At 40.9% G+C, this 18,056-nt stretch overlaps 1 protein-coding gene across 5 annotated transcripts in view; it reads left to right on the forward strand.

Moving 5' to 3' along the window:
- Positions 1-18,056, forward strand: part of KIAA0930 (KIAA0930 ortholog) — an 81,422-nt gene that overhangs the window by 58,325 nt on the left and 5,041 nt on the right. For 4 of the 5 annotated variants that reach the window (XM_026055659.1, XM_026055658.1, XM_026055661.1 and 1 more), the window contains exons 3-7: positions 8,101-8,208; positions 9,532-9,609; positions 12,727-12,828; positions 13,288-13,428; positions 15,300-15,494. In XM_026055659.1, coding sequence (XP_025911444.1) covers positions 8,101-8,208; positions 9,532-9,609; positions 12,727-12,828; positions 13,288-13,428; positions 15,300-15,494 — 624 coding nt within the window. The remainder of the gene's footprint in view (positions 1-8,100; positions 8,209-9,531; positions 9,610-12,726; positions 12,829-13,287; positions 13,429-15,299; positions 15,495-18,056) is intronic. The other variant, XM_026055657.1, reaches the window with a different exon arrangement.

Raw genomic sequence — 18,056 nt, forward strand, 5'->3', positions numbered from 1 at the left:
TGAAACACAGACGCTTCCATCTGAACATGAGGAAAAACTTTTTCACTGTGAGGGTGACAGAGCACTGGAACAGGTTGCCCAGAGAGGTTGTGGAGTCTCCTTCTCTGGAGATATTCAAAACGCGCCTGGATGCAATCCTGTGCAACGTGCTCTAGGTGACCCTGTTTGAGCAGGGGGGTTGGACTAGATGCTCTCCAGAGGTTCCTTCCAACCTCAGCGATTCTGTGATTCTGTGATCTGGAGACTCTGGAAAGTAAAGTCAGCTTTTTAGGTCCTTTATGGCTATTTCTGTTGATATAGCTTTTGATTGTATCCAGGTGGCTGTGGGGAGAGAATTTTAGGTAATTAATATCTAAATAAAATGGGTATTTTGTTTGTAGCTGAACTTCACCTCTTGCGCGAGCCAGTTCACAGTTGCTTTATTGCAATGGGCTTTGTTTCAGCTTTACAGCTAAGGTGGGTGTCTAGTTGCCATAGCTACTGGGAATTGTGCTGCCTTTTATGTGGGCTCCAGACTGCGTTCCAGGAGCACCAGGTGCAAATTCTAAATAATAGTATCCAGGAAAAGGGAGTTGGAATTTTATTTTGGAGGGTTTTCTTGTTATTGTCCTCTAGAGCTATTGCCAATAAAAATCACAGTAGCCAATAATTCTAAGATGAAAACTCCATAAGACATGTGAAAGACTTTTTTTTTTTTTTTTTTTTTTTTTGTGCATTGAAAAATACACTTGTCTGCCTTGGATAAATATTTTAAGCAAGGCTGAGAGCATGATCTGTTGTTAATGTCAGTGGCCCCTCTGTAGCTTCTCCATGTGGCAGGACTGGTGATGCACCCTTCCCGTGAGGCTTCTCTGCATGCTCCAGAAAATGCCAAACTTCTCTGGTTTTCTTCCCATTTAATAGAGACAGGTCTGTCAAGGCTGAGTGGACGAACGAGCAGGTGAATTTTCTTGGGTGACTTAGTGAGATCAGTTCATGTTGTCTCATTGGGTGTGTATTTGACAGCGATGCTTGGAAGCCTCAGTTACAAAACACAAACAGCTTCGTATATTTGTCTGCATGACTCCTCCCAGTTTGCCAAACACATACAAAGCCAAAGTCTTGGAGATTGGAGTTGTGATCTCCAGGGCACACTCAGTGATTTATTTTTTTGCAAAAATCCCTTATTTCTGCACCAAAGAGTCTTGGGGGCTCCTGGGATACTATCTTTACCTTCTGGATTGTGTTGGGTTGGTGGTAAGTTTCAGAAATTTTTCAGAGCTACAGTGAATTGGCATTTCAGTTGCTTATCACAACTTGATTGCTGCCTACAAAGTATCAGTGATAACCTTGGTGACATTAGTCATAGAGATGATGCAGATTGATGCAAGTCCAAAAATATATTGTTTTTTGAGAATACATTGAATGGTATATTTCCGGTTACATAAGAACTGATGTTTGGGAGTGAGAATTGATGTCTTTGCATAGGTTGGGGAAAAATTAGTGTTTTTGTGACAGGAGGAGCAAAGATGGCTGTTTATGCCCAAAAGTTTGTTCTTTCTGTCTAACTAATTAGTACTAATAAAAAGCTACTGTTCTAACAAATCCTATCTCCCTCTCTCTGTGAACTGCCCTGATATAGTAGCACTACTAGTGCTACATTAAATATTTCAAGTTATTTGTAATGTATGTATTCATAAGATCCAGAAAGAAAAGGTGTTTTAATGTTCTGCCCAGCCTGGGAATCCACTTATGGTTATTTGAGGGTTTTTTCTGACATTGCTTGATAGCTGACTTCTAGCATTCAGCAGCACTTCTTTGTTATGTTTTAAATATTTTCCTCTGATTTTCTTTTCTTTTTTTTTTGAGAGAGATCTTTCTTTCCTTTCCCTAAGAGAAAGATTTCGGTTGTGATTGATTATACTGATAAAATGTAATCTCTTTTCACAGTCCAAACTTATAACCAAATGGCTTGTGTTGTGCAAAGCATCGTTATGTATCAATTGTGTGTGAACCCGGTAGCCAAGCAGTTAGGTATTGCAACTGCGTGGGACGGCTCTTCTGATGAAGGAATGGACACGGATGGTGGCTGGTGTGTCCTGGGGAGCAATTACTTCCATTTGGAGAGCATGTGTGTGTGAGCATTGCCTGCAGACTGTGAAACAGCTCGTTACTTTCCAAGTGGCTGCTGATTCATGCCACAGAGTTGGTACTGCATGTGAAGCTGCTTAATGGAATAAGGACGCTTAAATGCTTGAGTTGCTAACCTGTGCCAAGCTTGTGCTGTTGCACCTACATAGATGCATAGATAGATATCCAAGCTATGAAATTACCTCGAGTTGTGGGTTTAGCACCCGGGGCAAGGAGACACGACATACGCACACACAAAAAAAGCAGTTGTATAGTTAGGTGCTTAAATAGGTAGCTGTGGAAGTACAAAATGTTAGGTATCCAGGAGTGAAGTGTTGTGTCCAGGAAACAGAGCACAGAAAATATGCTGTCCTGCTGATGAGATCAATTTGTTATGCTGCATCTATGGGGAATGACAGCATCTGGCACATACCATTTACTTAAAGGTACCTCACTGGTGGAAAGAGATGGGTAAAATGGGAGATGCTCTGTGCCTTCACACTTAGGAGGTTGTTTTCATGCAGATGATAACTCCTGACACCGGTTGCAGTGATAAGGCGTTTTCCCTGCTGGCATAGCTGGTGGTTGGTGCTGCGGCAGCGCCAGGCTCCCTCCAGGACCTGCAGTATCCACCAAAGTCGGTGCAGAAGCACTCACAGGCCTAGAGATGGACCATAGCTTGCTTAGCGCAGGAGAGCTGGGCCAGGAGAATAGCCAGAATATTTGCCAAGCATGGAAAAGAAATGGGTTAAGGAAAAGCAGGGTGATAAAGGGAGAGTCCTGGTTACCTCAAGTGGCAAAATGGAGCATGCAGTGGGGGAATTGACATCAGGTGGAGGTGTTTCAAGGGGGTTCTGCAGAGATGAGTGTGGGCATTAAGAAATCACAGTCAATTCAGCTTTGTGGTTGACACAAATTGGTGGTGTGTAAATGGCAATTAGGGCATGAGTGTCAGAGCAGTCTGATCTCAGGAAATCGGGGATCTGACGGAGCAATCTGATCCCAGGGAAATCTGGGTTTCTTCCTGTGGTTCCATATGTCAGTGCCAGCAATGCATGCAGGCTCCAGGGGGGATACACAGCTCGCAGAGTACATGTTATTTAGCATAAGCTTCTTGTGCGGTGGTGTGCAGAAAAAGTACAATCCCGAGGTGTATAAACAGGGGAGCAGTGAGAGCACGTACAGCCGTGCTGTGCCACTGCCGGAAAGCTATGTCGAGGTCTGGTGTTGCTTTTCTAAAATGACTGTGAAGTATCAAGAGTGTAGAGAATGCAAACAAGATCTGCAGAACTGCCCTGCTATGAGAGGCACAAACAGCTCTTAAAGGAATTTTGTCCAGTTTATTAGAAAGAATATTGACAAATGACTAATTTATAGTATGCAAGTCTCTTCATGCAAAAAAAAAAAACAAAATAAAAAAAACCCTGAGTGTAAAAGAACTACTTGATACAGTAGAAATAGGCATGGAAGAGGCAGAGTCTGGAAAAAGGGAAGCAGATGAATTAAGTGAAGATGATGCACATTTTCAGCCAAAGAGGGTGATTAATCATTGGAACAAGTTCTGAAAATAGGATATTTTCCTAGGTGCTGTGTAGTCAAATGTGATTAACTGGACTTTGTACAGAAGTAACAGGGTAAAATGTCCGTGGCGCATAGGTCAGCCCAGCTGATGTAATGCTCCTTTCTGACCTTAAACTTGGTAACTCTGTGAAGGCTTTATAAAGGCCGCATAATAGTTTTCAGCTTGCTGACACTGTAAAAAGGCAATCTGTTTGACTTGAACAAGGAAATCCAGGTTGGCTTTTGAATTTTTGCTGAGAATAAATAATTAGCACTTACGCAGTTTTTGTGTTAATAAGTTTTCACACAGGCAGGAAAGCACATCTAATCTAAAGCCAGATAAAGAAGCTAGAGGTGAGATGTGGCTAAGTGAATCAGTAGCAGATCTGGAAAAAGACTCAGTGTGTCTCCTGGATCCCAGACTGAGACAGATTCGTTTGCTTGGGAGGGCTCAGCTATCTGTGAAAAAGGAGCATGTTCTCCTGTCCATATCAGATTTAACTCTGGAAGTCTACGTGTGACAGTGTGCATTAGGCCTGGAAAATCACAACACTGTGTTCTGAAAAACATGTGATTTTTAAGAAAACATTAAAAAAAAAAAAAACACATTTTAGGTTCTCCTTTACAACATGGTTTCTATCTAAACATCTGTAAGGTAGATGTTTCTCCTCAGTCAGGAGGGACTCTCCTCAGCTCTGGCAACACTGACTTACCTAAACTCACATGATGGTTTCTATTACACTGGGAATCTATTGCAATGTTGATAGCTTTGCTGTTTGTTGATGCTGCAATGCTTAGAGGTCAGAACCGTGAATATGTCAGTCTCCCGTTTCCCATTCTGTTGGTCCCAGATGCCTTCTTGCAGTGCTAAATTCACTTAAAATGATTCACTTAAAAATGTAAATGCTAGTACTTACCCCTTCATTTTTGAATTTGGTGTTAAATTAAGAAAATCCCTTGATGCTAACTGAAAGGTAGCTATGATTTCTGCAGTGTTTACTTGATTTCATTATTGCAGTTCTTTCACACAATAAGTAACCTGAGAAAGAAATGAGGCTTTCATCTCCAGGTTTTGATTTTTCTATTCTTGGCTTATATGCTGTTTGCATATAGCACCAGGAAGATGAGCATGTGGATCTTCGGCAGGTTCCCTAAGGAGGGGGTTATTCTTACATCCTTGCCCCCCCCCCCCCCGAGGCTGTGCACAGTGTGCCGTTTGACAGGGGGCTTGTTTGCTCCTGGTTGGACTGAGCCTGTCGATCTGCTTGGTGTAGTATTGAATGCCCCTTTCGGCCCTTCTAGTACCGTGGCGGTCGAGGGAGCTGAGGTTGGTTTGTGAGCCACAGCACTTGCGGGGCAACTCGAGCCCCAGGAAGCTGCTGTTTGGTGAGGCCAGCCCTGATCTAGGGTTTTGCTTCACTCGGAGATGTCGTAGGGATTCCTTTCTGCTCTTTCTCAGAAGCAGTTGTTTAGGAACAAGTGAGAGATGGACGTTGCAGATCAAAGCTGTTTATGAGATAACAGATGAGAGTTTTCAAAAGTGACTTACAATTTGGGTGCCTGCACTGTGAAGGGTATTAACAGGTAGGTGGGGAGTGGTGGCGCTGTTTGGTGTGAGGTGCCCTCACCAGGGTGAGGGCTCATCGTGTTTTATAAAGCAAGTAAGGCATCTGAAACCATTAGGTGCACCAGCAGGGGCAGGCCTCTTGAGTGTAATTGCCACTATAGTGCTGTTAGGGTTAATTAATTCTCCTGACCCTTCCCGCGAGTGTTTAAGTGGGCGCAAGCGTAAACTGTAAAACACGTCAGGTAGATGCTCAGCAGCTCTGCCCAGTGGAAAGCATTAGGAAGTCAATTTTGTGTCTCTGCTGAGTGGGGTTAGTAGTGCTCCTGTAGCTTCTGCCTGCTGGTGGCCCCTTTCTTCCTGGGAGGAGACAGGCTGTCTCCTGGATGCCTTGCCCTGTCAGGCGGAGAGCTGGGCTGCATGTGCTTTATTGCCCAGCAAAAATTGATCCGACTTCTCTAAATACGTTTCCTTTTGAATATAGCTGGGACTTCCGGGCTTGTCGCGTGGAGTAAACAACCATGGCAGTAATTGCCCGTGACACATGGTGCCCTTATACTGTCCACAGAATCTTACTGTAAATCAGTTTGTAGGAAAAAAGCGTCACAGCTGACTGAAGAGAAGCCCTTTTCTGCCGTTATTTATAACAGAGTGGGAGGGGCACTATGTGGAAGAAATCTGGTGCAATGACTTTCTAATTGCCAAAGAGAAATAGTTCAATGTGTGAATTAATTTTGCAAGCTCGTAACGCTTGATTAGAAAACATTAGTCACTGAGGTCTGTGAAGTGGGATTTAAACTTTATTGCTAAGAAACAATTAAACTCTGCCTGGGTTAAAATAAAGGCTTTGAGGATATGAAGGCAGGATCACCAAAGATATCAGATATTTGCTACGAACTTGATCATTTTAACCCAGGAATTAGTTAGACCTGAAGTTTTACCCTGGAATTACTCAGTTAGGCCTGCCTTCAGCCGGTCCTCTTGGTATTGCCTTCCTTCAGTGATGTGACAACGTTTGTCTCGCAGGATGTTTTTGGAACCTTGTGAACATGATATTTCTATGCTTATAGGTATAAAAGGGCAAATACCACCTTAGTTTATTTGGAGATGAATTTAAATTAGAATATTGCCTTCAGCTGCTCACATCTCAGTCTTGTTTTTACAGTAACTCTCACTTTGTGGAATTATATTGCCAGTAGAATAATTCATGGTCAGGAGCTTTAAAAGAAATAAAAACAAAAGCAAAAAAGCAAATGATGGTGTATGCATCTATAGACATTTTTTAAAGATATTTGTAAGTGTGTGTGGGGAAATAATAATAGAAAACGGTGCATTCAACTTTTGTGGTATCTGATGATGGTGGCCCCTGACCTCCAGCTTCAGTTCTGCGCAAAGCCTTCCACAAGGGCTCACCTTGCGTGGTGAACTAAAGGTCACCAAAACCTGATCCTGACCAAAAAAAAAAAAAAAAGTGGTATCTGATGATGGTGTCAGCTCTGAAATATTATACTGTTTTGTTGTGCTTCATTATATTTTAATCTCGCAGCTTTATTCTTACCAAAAGAATTGAAATTATATATACAGTTACTATACTCTTTTGATTGCATATTCTGGCTTTTCAAGAATCTGTTTTCTAATGAACCCCTCTTTCTCTCCCCTAACCAAAACAAACCAATGTTCATGAACTGCCCCTACAGCTATGTCATCTGTTCATTATATTAGAGATATTTTAATGGATGTTTAACAAATGTGTTTATGTGTTAACAAAGATATTTGACTAACAAAAAGAGAAACAAATGTTTTTCCAGATCTTCTGTCAAGGTAGTGCATAGCTCTGACATCTACTGAGTGCGCTACTAATCGCCCTCTTCTGTGTTGCTCACTGTTTTGTGAGATTAAGCCCCATGCTGCAGCTTGATAAAATGGCAAACCACTGTCTAGCTCTCTGCACTACATCAAGTCAAGTTTCATATTTGTCATCTCTGTCAGTTCAGTTTATTACTGTTTGTAGGACTGTTTTTGTTTTCTGGGGTTATTTGGGATTTTTTTTGTTTGCTTGATTTTTAGTACAACTGAAAATCTGCTTAGTAGTTGGGTCTGATCAGTACTGTCAGTGTGAAACACTGAGAACAGTGGTTACCAAACTGTGGCCTGTGAGGCATTAATTAGTGAACTTAGTCTTCCTAAAGTCTCCCATTGCACTTGGAATAAGTTCAGTTCCTTGCTCCTGCTTCTAAAACGATGAGTAGGCTCTCTGCGCTCTTTTTGTCCTGGAGCTAGCTGCAGTTTGCTGGTGGGAAAGGGGATTCCTCACAAGCCTTCTCAGACTCTTTGGGATGAAAGTTTCTCTGCTGTAAGATGCTTTGGAGTTCTCATTCGTGCCCCACTGTGTTTTTCTCCAAATAGCTACCAGCTGCACATGCTGAGCATCAGTCGGGGGTCATGTTTGATTTTGAGCAGTTAGGTTAAGAGAGAGATGTATGTGTGTGGAGACCAGGTTTTCTTTATTTCATTTTTGTTAAAACATACCTGTCAAAAGGAGTAAATGAGATTGCTGTCCAAAATTGAGATTCCTCTGCACAGAGCTGTCTTTCCCACCCACCCTCCTTCACAGCCCCTGACCTCCAGCTTCAGTTCTGCGCAAAGCCTTCCACAAGGGCTCACCTTGCGTGGTGAACTAAAGGTCACCAAAACCCGATCCTGACAAAAAAAATAATATAATAATAATAATAATAAAAATAAATAAATATATATATATATATAGCGGGAAATACCATATGATAGGTGTAGCTTCTGGTTTTGATACAACGTATGCATATAGGTGCTTGTAGACTGTATTTTATCAGAGAGGTGTTGTGTTTTCTCAGCAGGTTGAAGTTGAGGTTTACCGCAGAGATTCCAAGAAGCTTCCTGGCCTGGGAGACCCCGACATTGACTGGGAAGAGAGCGTCTTCTTGAACCTCATTCTACAAAAGGTTACACTGAAGCTTACTTAATTTTTACGGGCTAATTATGGTACAGAGGTTTCGGACAGACTTTGATCTATTCCCCCTCCTCCCCTGCTTGGGAGGTTTCAACACTTCTGGAGGATAGAAACAAAACCTGTTTTTCATTTTGTCTTTCAGAGTCTAAATGAACATAAATGAACTGAGAAATAGTTATTTTTAGTGAAGTCCTAATGTTTTCTCAAACAAAAAAAAAAACCCTTTAAATATACCCAGTGAAGCTGGGCTGAATTTCATGCTCAGTAACAAAAAGTTTTGCAAAATGGAGAGCTTCATCAAGGTTCATTGTTTTTGAGAATGAATGGGACTGTTACACAAGCAACATTTTCATTAAAGTTCACAAAACCAGTGCAGCTAAGAAAGAAACTGCTGAGTGGAAATGCAGTAAAAGTATTATGTACTGCACTGGGAGCTTGTTGCTCCTGACATAAGAACTTTAATGAGCCTTTTTTTGTTGGTGGAAGCATGAAACTAGCACAAATTATTTTTTAATTAACTCATGGATTCTTCAGTTATTTCACATTACATTGGTGCTTTGGGAAGCTGGTTATTACTGCAGTCATTCCAGATCTGTTATAAATTTTGTTGATTATGATCTCAAAATATGAGACCATTGGCTTAACTCACACACCTTGGAGAAGAAACTGTTTTTTCTTCTTTCCTCCCTCCCAAAACTCTCATTGCAGAGCTTCTCTGCAGAGAGCAGTTTCCACCAGTATCTGATGCTGAATAAAAACAGAATCATTTTGCTACAGTGAGAATTTGAAGGTGCTGTTACAGCTGGACATTGCTGTCCAGAATGATCACACTTGCTCCGTACGAGTTTTCTCTGGTTATTTGGTAGGCTATTCTGATGGCTTCTGATTGGTCTAATGTGTTGCTTGTGTTCATTAACGTTTCCCTTTTTCCCTTTTCCAAGGCAGGTGACGTTTTCCATCTATCCCTTTGAAACTCTGTATGTGTCATGCTTATTCTCTCAGCTGACCAATAAGCTAGTTTTAAACAATACTGACAGGAGTTTCTTTACATATAGGTTGTTTACCCCAGCAAGCACCTTTTTTGCAGAAGAGTTCGGTATTGCTGCATTAATAAATAAATACAGGCCTCTTGGCTATTAAGAGAACAGTAGGAGTTTCAGTATAGTCAGTAGAAGAAAGGAAATAGCAATACCTAAACATTTTACTTTTTAGCCAGAGAGCTGAAAAGAATGAAGACAGGATGTGTTCTGGTTTGTGCAACCTGAATGATTTTTAACCCTAAACCTTCATTTCCCCATCTGGTGCTCTGTTTCAGCTGGATTACGTGGTGACTTGTGCTGTGTGCACACGATCGGATGGAGGAGATATTCACGTTCACAAAAAGAAATCTCAGGTGAGGTTACCTTGTTATTTCTGTGGACTAGAGGTTAGCATCCAGTATTATCTAATCCTAAAAACTGTATCAAAATCAGGGCAACAGTTCTTAGGCTACTCTCTGTGACAGATGCATCCTTGCAAAGCAGCTCAGATTTTTATCTGGTGCTGGTCATCTAAATGTTGAGATCTAAATAAGCTTGATTGCCTCTTTCAGAAAATTGTAAGGGCTTTTCAGCATTCAAGGTGTATATCTTTTCTTACTGGATTTGAGTGGAGTGTGTTGGGGGGATGTGTCTAGCTGTTTAACCAATCTGAAGGTAAACCTGAAATTGTAGGGGTGGCAAACCCACAAACATTTTTTGAGAAACCTTCAGGGTAAATCTGTAATGTGTACTATTAGGGCTATTAAATGGTAGCCAATTTGCTGATTATCAATTTATCTTTTGGTGTGCAGTGACAGGATGAGAGGCAATGGTCAGAAACTGAAGCACAGGCAGTTCCATCTGAACATAAGGAAAAACTTTTTTACTGTGAGGGTGCCTGAGCTCTGGAACAGGTTGTCCTGAGAAGTTGTGGAGTCTCCATCCTTGGGAGATATTCAGAAGCTGTCTGGACAGGGTGCTGGGCAACGTGCTCTAGGTAACCCTGCTTGAACCGGGGAGGTTGTACTAGTTGCTCTCCAGAAGTCCCTTACAACATCAGCTGTTGTGTGATTCTGCAATTGTTTGAGGTTCTTGCCTTTTCTGCCTTAAACTGCTCATACCTTCCATCTCCGCACCAAAGGCTTTTATCGCTTGCTCGTGTGTGACATACAGTTGATACAGGGTTTAGCGCAGTGGAGGAGACTGAAAAATGAGCATGAATGGGATAGGAATGGGAAACTCCAAATTTCTTCCATCAATTGCCAACAGATCTTCCAACACCTTTTCCCAATTGTCAGAAATTCTATTTTAAAAGGCTCCTGTTGCACAAACGGTTTCTCCCAGACATTTCCATTCCTTTAGCTCATTCAACTGCTTGTGTGGCTTTACCTAAAAGAAGCCACAGGGTTTTTTTATCCTTTAATTTTATTTTACTATTTTGAAATAATTTTGTTTTGCCTGCAAGGAAAGCTGGCAACACTGATTATTGTATTTGTAATTTGCATTAATTGGGTGAACAGTTCCCTTCTTTTGTCGTTGCTAAGACACCGCATTTACACAACTGACATAAGCCTTTTATTTCTCGTTGTTTCATGTTTCTCCTGTGTACAAGAAATTCATATTTCACCCTGAGTTAATTCTTGCAAAATTCCTTTGAGAAAGAGTAATCTGTAAATAGTGTGTGCAGATTTGAAAAGTGGGAAGAAGAAAATAGACCTGCCCAAAGTGTATGGGCAACATTCAAAATACGGAGGGGTTTTGTTCCTAATTTCTAGAGGCTCAAACTATGAGGCTGCCTTTAATTTTCCTTTGCGTCTCTTTTTCCAGGAGAAACCCAGAACACATTGAAATTCATCAGCACATACCAGTAACGCTTCAACCTTATGAAGTTGTTTTGTGGAGGTAGATAGAGCAATTCTGTATACTGTGGAAGGCATATTTGCATTAGAACATTTTCAGTGTAACGTGCACCATTGAGGCTGTTCATTTTAACTGAACAAAAGCCAACTTTTTTTAGATCTATATTACTGCTATGATTGTTCTTGTTTTAGAAAGTGTATATTATCCCATCAGTGTGTAGCCAGATATTGAGTAGGTAGAAACATTGTTCAGGAGTCTGATGTGCTGTACTACTCCAGAGCTATAACAGAGCTACTGTGTTCATACCGGTAGGGTCCCTAAGACACAAAACCAGAGAAAAAAAAAAAGGCTGACTCTTCCCTAAATTGTTTTGCAGACTACATTGATTCTTTCCTGGCTTAACAGTAAGATGTCTACAAACTGTCTTTTCCTCAGGTGTGTTGAACAGGATCAGTTTGGTTTCTTTGGCATTGATGGCACAGGAACAAGGATGCCTGGAAGACATCCTTGTTTCATACACTGGTGCCAGTGTAGTCTTTGAGGAGTCTTGTTAGACTTTACTAATGCTACTTCTTGTCCTGAAGCAATCTTTCCTTTTTTAACAATCTATATTTAAATTTTCACATAGGTTTCATATGTGCAAATAAGGAAAAATGGCCCTATCATGAACATCTAATGTCCTACCCTTAGTCATGTTTTGTGTTGAATGCTTTGTAGCAAGTGTATCACAAACCTGACAGTCTGGGCAGATTCAGATATTTTGCTACATTCACAGTGAGCTAAGATTCTACATGTTTCTGATGATGAAAGTGTTCAAAACATGGCTGCAATTTCATCCAAAACTCCATTGTAAACGGAGAGGTGGAAGCAAAGCTACTTGGTATGAATTCTTCTCCTCCTTTACCTGTTAATCTTGTTGGAAAGATATAAACAAAAATTTTTAGCTATTTCGGTGTTGGGCAATTCCAAGAGTGAGATGAAGATGGAATTGAGAATTGCTTCAGAGGGAGGGGAGTGTAGCAGCAAGCACAGTGGATAGAAAAAGAAACAGAAGTGGAAGATGGAAATGAAAATTTGAGTCCCATTACTTAGCAATATTAGTCTTATTTTGCTACTAAGCAAATGGTAACAATGGACTTCACTGTACAAACAAATAATATTAGGTTAGCTGCTCCACAGTAACTTTATTGCTGGGTGAGCTTTTACTCTGCAGCACACTGCAGTAACTTAGAGGCAACTCAGGATTGTTTTCTGTGTTAATGAGGAGACCTTAGCTTCACCACAGAGTGGTAAGAGGTTGGGCACATACATGGACATTTATTGTGGAGCAGCTGATATTTGGCAGCTTGCATGTCAAAACTCGATGATTTCAGCACTGTCTGCCCTTGATGTCTTTATAGGCCATTGCTGGCACAAGTGGGAGGTTTTCTCATTGTTGCAATGGAGGCTGGAGTCAGAAACCAACTCAGCCTTGCCTGCAGGATGTCCAGCATCTCTAGCATAAGGCAAAATAGTGCCTGACTGAGCAGTGTTGGACTGTGGACTTTTGGTATTGCTTGTCTTGTATTCAGTGCTCCTATTCCTGGCTACTTTAACTGAGAAGATGTAACCTTTTTCAAAATCTTTCTCAGCAAGTGTTCGCATCTCCTAGCAAGCACCCAATGGACAGCAAAGGAGAAGAGTCAAAAATAAGCTACCCCAACATATTCTTTATGATTGACAGTTTTGAAGAGGTGAGTTTCTTGCTGCAGCAGAGCTTTGTCCTTTTCTAGTCCTCTGTCCTGAGTGGTTGTTTCCTAGGTGTCTTTTGGACAAATGTTCTTGGCCAGTTGAGATTTTCCTTCCATGAGTTTTTATGGGGCCAAGTCTATGATGATTTTATTTGAGCTTCCTCTTAGCTTAATGGGTTTGAAATCTGAAATTAGAGCTGAATTTTGGCATTTGTCTTTATGATGGGCTAAAGCAGGACAGGCTAACTGTGAGCGCTGCTTAATCCAAGATGTGATCTGCAGTGAGCAGTGCCTGAGGGCCGTGTTTTTTGGAAGGTCTGTGGAGGAGCCTACAGCTCCCTTGCTTTCTCTCATTTACATTGAACCTACCCTGGGCATAAGGACAATTGTGGGAAACTAAATATGTTTGAGCTTTAACAGCTGCAGTTTTCCTTCAAGTATTTCATCTTGTATCCGTGGCAGGTTTTCAGTGACATGACTGTGGGAGAAGGAGAAATGGTCTGTGTGGAGCTGGTGGCCAGTGACAAAAGCAACACCTTCCAAGGGGTGATTTTTCAGGGGTCCATCCGTTATGAAGCACTCAAGAAAGTCTATGACAACAGGGTAAGGTGCTTCGGAAAGACAATGTCCTTTGCAAGAAGAATATACTGAACACGTGTTTTGTTTTGTTTTGTGTTGTTGTTGTTGTTGTTGGGTTTTTTTGTGCTACTGAAGCTGTTAGCTTTTTGTCCTGTTAGATCATCTGCATCGTAACCTATCCTTTTTGGCTTTGAAAGTTGCTCAAAAGCTAGTGCTTTTGGCTCAGTCAGCTGAGGTTGCTCAGACCGGGGTATAATAATTTGGTGTTTACCAGAAGGAATGAAGTTGGTAGGAACCCAAGAGCATGGCACAGGAATGGATCTGAATAAAAGGAGTTCTGGGAGCCCCTTTTTTTTCCTGAAGGATAATGGATATTTTTAATTATCTTCAGAAGAGGAAGGTTTTACAGGAAGATTTTGAACTCTGATAACTTATATATAAAATGTGTTTTTCTTTAGTGCATTCTATACCACCAGTTATTTTCAAAATGCCACTGTAGTTTCACTGTCCCAGGTGGAAGCTTTTTTTGCTTACCTATAGAAATGTGAAATGCCAGCACTTGCACTTTAGGATTCTGTACTTAATGCTTAAGCTGAGAGTGCAAGAAACAATAAACTACCCAAACGGTTTGCTCTTAAAACAATCCTGAGGGATTAAAACAAAGCAAAAATTGGTATCTACTGTGACTGTGAACTCCTTCATCTCCTTTTATTCCTTCCCCTTTCAGGAGAGGTCCTGAGTAATTTTCCCTTCTCTCTGTTTTAGTTCATACTCTTCTAGGAATTTTTCCAGAGAACATGAAACTGAAATTGTTTCTCTACCCAGCCATCACCTTATGGCATCACGCAATCAGCAGGCGGGTTATTAATGTACACAGGAATGCAGATTCACTAAAAATGAAATAAGGAGAAAGCCTTGCAGTGGAGAGGCAAGGTTTGGTGTGTTAATGTCACCTCATAGCTGAGGAACATGCTGTTTGACCACATTGCTGTTCCACATTGTTTTTTCAAATGAAATAGAATTGTTAGATCTTTAAATTCTCAATCACAGCCAAAGGCAAAACTTGAGATCTGATCTGCTTGCATTTTCACTCTTGACAGAACAGAGTCAAGCTCTCTATACTTTTGAAGGTTGCTTGATTTCAGAAGCCTTTATTAATTCTTAATACAGTAACAGTACAAATTTTGTTATGTTATGAACAAAGTCCTACTCATTTCATTAGGCAAAACCTTGATTGTTCTCATATTTGTGTGTTCCTTTTTTCAGTTCTTATTTGAATTTTCAGTTCAGTTATGTTAATTGGAAGTTGAGTCCTTTCATCTCTTGAGAGGGTTCAAAGGCTATCAGTGTTTTGTGGTGAGCAATGTGATGCAGTTGAACTGTGTGTTGGGACTGGTTCTTTATGCTTTGGGCATGACAGTATGGACACAGAATTGTCTGATTTGACTTACCACAAATTAGTGCCAGAATTGTGCAGTGTGCTGTGCTAGTTTGGGGGAGGTTTGAGAGTGTCTATTGCTTTTAGACTCAAACTAGTGTCCTTTCATGGGCTGAGTGCTGTGCATGTGTGTGCCTGTGTTCCAGCATGCCACACTGTGGAAGTCAGGACACCGGTGTCTTATCTCAGCTTGCCACTGGATAATGCTGCTTTTTGGGTAGTTGAAGGAGTTGATTCTTCTGAGCCTCCTTTTTTTTTTTTTTTTTTTTTTTTTTTTTTTTAAATCTGTAAAATTGCCTCCGTCTTGGAAAGATTGTGGCTTAAAATGCTATGTAAGAATCAATATATTGATCATTATCTACTGTGTTCTTGACTTAAGCTACTGCTTTCAGAGAATGTTACTTTTTGAAGCATGGAGATATTACTTGTGTTTCTCTCCTGTCTTGGTGCATTGTAGGTGAGTGTTGCAGCTAAGATGGCCCAAAGGATGTCTTTCGGCTTTTATAAGTATAACAACATGGAGTTTGTCCGAATGAAAGGACCACAAGGGAAAGGACATGCAGAGATGGCAGTGAGTAGAGTTTCTACTGGTGACACTTCACCATATGGGACAGAGGAGGATTCAAATCCAGAATCCCCGGTGCATGAGAGAGTAAGTAGTAGACAGAAATATTGACTTGAAGTTAAGCGCTGAATATATCTTGTTTCAAAGCCAATGGATGGACTGTTGGGATTAAATCGCATCAAGGTTCTAAAGTTAGTTTTTTCTGTGTGTTTTGAATATATTCAGTATGTGTAGATGGATTTTTATTGCAGTTTCCCTTGAGCGAATACCGAATACAGAGATGACTGGATGATTCATACTTCTGGAGGAGTGTTTTATTGAAACAACAGTGATGTTGATGCCAGGGAAAACGATGATTCTGCCTATTTTCTATGAAAATGAATAGATTCCATTTCTATTCAAGATATGATTTACCCAGAAATGTAGAATTAGTATATGATGTAGGTTGTTTACTAAACCTCACAGGAAATGTTACATAGAAGAGATTTTGCCACCAGGGACTTCAATATGAAGCCTGTATAATGTTAAAATAAAAATTGGGGATCTAGATGCAGTATTTAAGCACATGTTTAACTTTAAGCACAAGTGCAATAAAATACCAAAGATGCCGATTTGACCCTTTTTCGGTTCCAAGCATTGTTTCAGTGAGTGTGTTTTGCCTAGTTAATGGGGATTAGGCAACATTGCTTTAAAATACCTGTACGGATGTGTCCTGCCCCAGGCAGGGTAGTTACTGATGGATTTTAGTGTGGTTTTCTGCATAATGTAAGTAACCCATGTAATTCAAAGGAGGCCACCAGGACTTCTTCCAAAGGTGTCTGTGCAAGCTGCATGATTTTTGTTTCTGGCTTCCTAAAAGGCAAACTGAGCTGCCAGTGCAGAGCTCATTAACTAGATGTAGATGCTGTCTACCATATAGTTACAACCTGGAGAAGTCAGGCCTAGAGGAACTTTCTGCTCTTCTGGCTCCAAGACTTCCAGTGCTTCTATTTGATAATGTATTATCATTGCTTTTCTGGCAATGGTTTTAATAGTGATTTATCTGTTACTGTTTTTTCTCTCCATGGGTGATATGAAATGGCTACAGAATTAAAAATAAATTGAGGCAAGCACAGATTAGAGAGCAAGTGCACTAAAGAGGAGATCATTTGACTGGTAAAATGCTTCTGAATTATTTTTTTCTTTATAGCAATGACAGAGAGATGACATGGAGAGATTCTTCATGCAACACCAGCTTGACAGGCTTGGCTGTCATCCTCGCTCACATGTCACCTCCCTCCTTATTCATATGGACAAATAGGAGCAGTATGAGATCTTAGACCAGGACGAATTACAGAATTGTTAAATTAACTGTGTGAAGAAAGAAGAATAAGATAGGAGTTACTCATCTCCATTAGCAAAGTAGTTTTGGGGTGTTGTTGTTTGTTAGGGGTTTTTTCCCCTCATTTGAAAGGAAATTATTAAAATATTACTAGCAAAAACAGCATGTAACCACTTCATTTGAAATGCTTCCTGAAATAGATCTGGTCAACTATAATTGTGGTTTACCCAGGAGCAAATGCTATTCTGAAGGTTCTGGCTGTAGCTTCATGCCTAGCTTGTGTTTCACCATGGACAATTATATCCTTGTATGTGTCATCGCTTAGGCTAACCAAATCATCAGTGGCCTTTCACCTTGTTTTTCTCTAACCTAAAGAGAAATATAATATAATTGTACATTGACTTCATTTTTGTATCAGCATTGCAAGATTAAGTAATTGCCTTGTGACCCTGCTTCACAGAAACACCATGAGCTTCTACAGTGATCCCATGTAGCATCTTTTTAAGCAGGGAAACAACTACTGTGTGTTTACCAAAGGAATGAAGATGGACAGTTTTAGTGTGTCTGGTACTCATATTAAATCAATTTTCTGAATTCTAACATCCAAAAATAAGATAAGATTGACATTCTTGGTGCCTAAACAAGCAATTAATCTGTATTTTTTTTCCCCCTTGTGAATATAAATCCCTGTGCACCATGATCACATGACAGCTCTGAAAAGAGAGGTATTCACAACACCGCTGAGGGTGATGATCTATCAAAATATTTTCATCTTGATGAACCTCTTGAAGTTGAGATGACTGCTCATCTGGCATTCTTTCATTGATGGCTCTGATAAAACTTCTGGCTAGATGCCGGTCATGATTCATGAAAAGAAGGTGATCAGGAGTAGTCAGCATGGCTTCACCAAGGGGAAATCATGCCTAACCAATCTGATAGCCTTCTATGATGGAATGACTGGCTGGGTAGATGAGGGGAGAGCAGTGGATGTTGTCTACCTAGACTTCAGGAAGGCTTTTGACACTGTCTCCCATAGCATCCTCATAGACAAGCTCAGGAAGTGTGGGTTAGATGAGTGGACAGTGAGGTGGATTGAGAACTGGCTGAATGGCAGAGCTCAGAGAGTTGTGATCAGCAGCGCAGAGTCTAGGTGGAGGCCTGTAGCTAGCGGTGTCCCCCAGGGGTCAGTACTGGGTCCAGTCTTGTTCAACTTCTTCATCAATGACCTGGATGAAGGCACAGAGTGCACCCTCAGCAAGTTTGCTGATGATACAAAACTGGGAGGAGTGGCTGATACGCCAGAGGGCTGTGCTGCCGTTCAGAGAGAC

This window comes from Apteryx rowi, unplaced genomic scaffold (genome assembly GCF_003343035.1).
Source record: "Apteryx rowi isolate R43461 unplaced genomic scaffold, aptRow1 scaffold_1246, whole genome shotgun sequence".
NCBI lineage: Eukaryota > Metazoa > Chordata > Aves > Apterygiformes > Apterygidae > Apteryx > Apteryx rowi.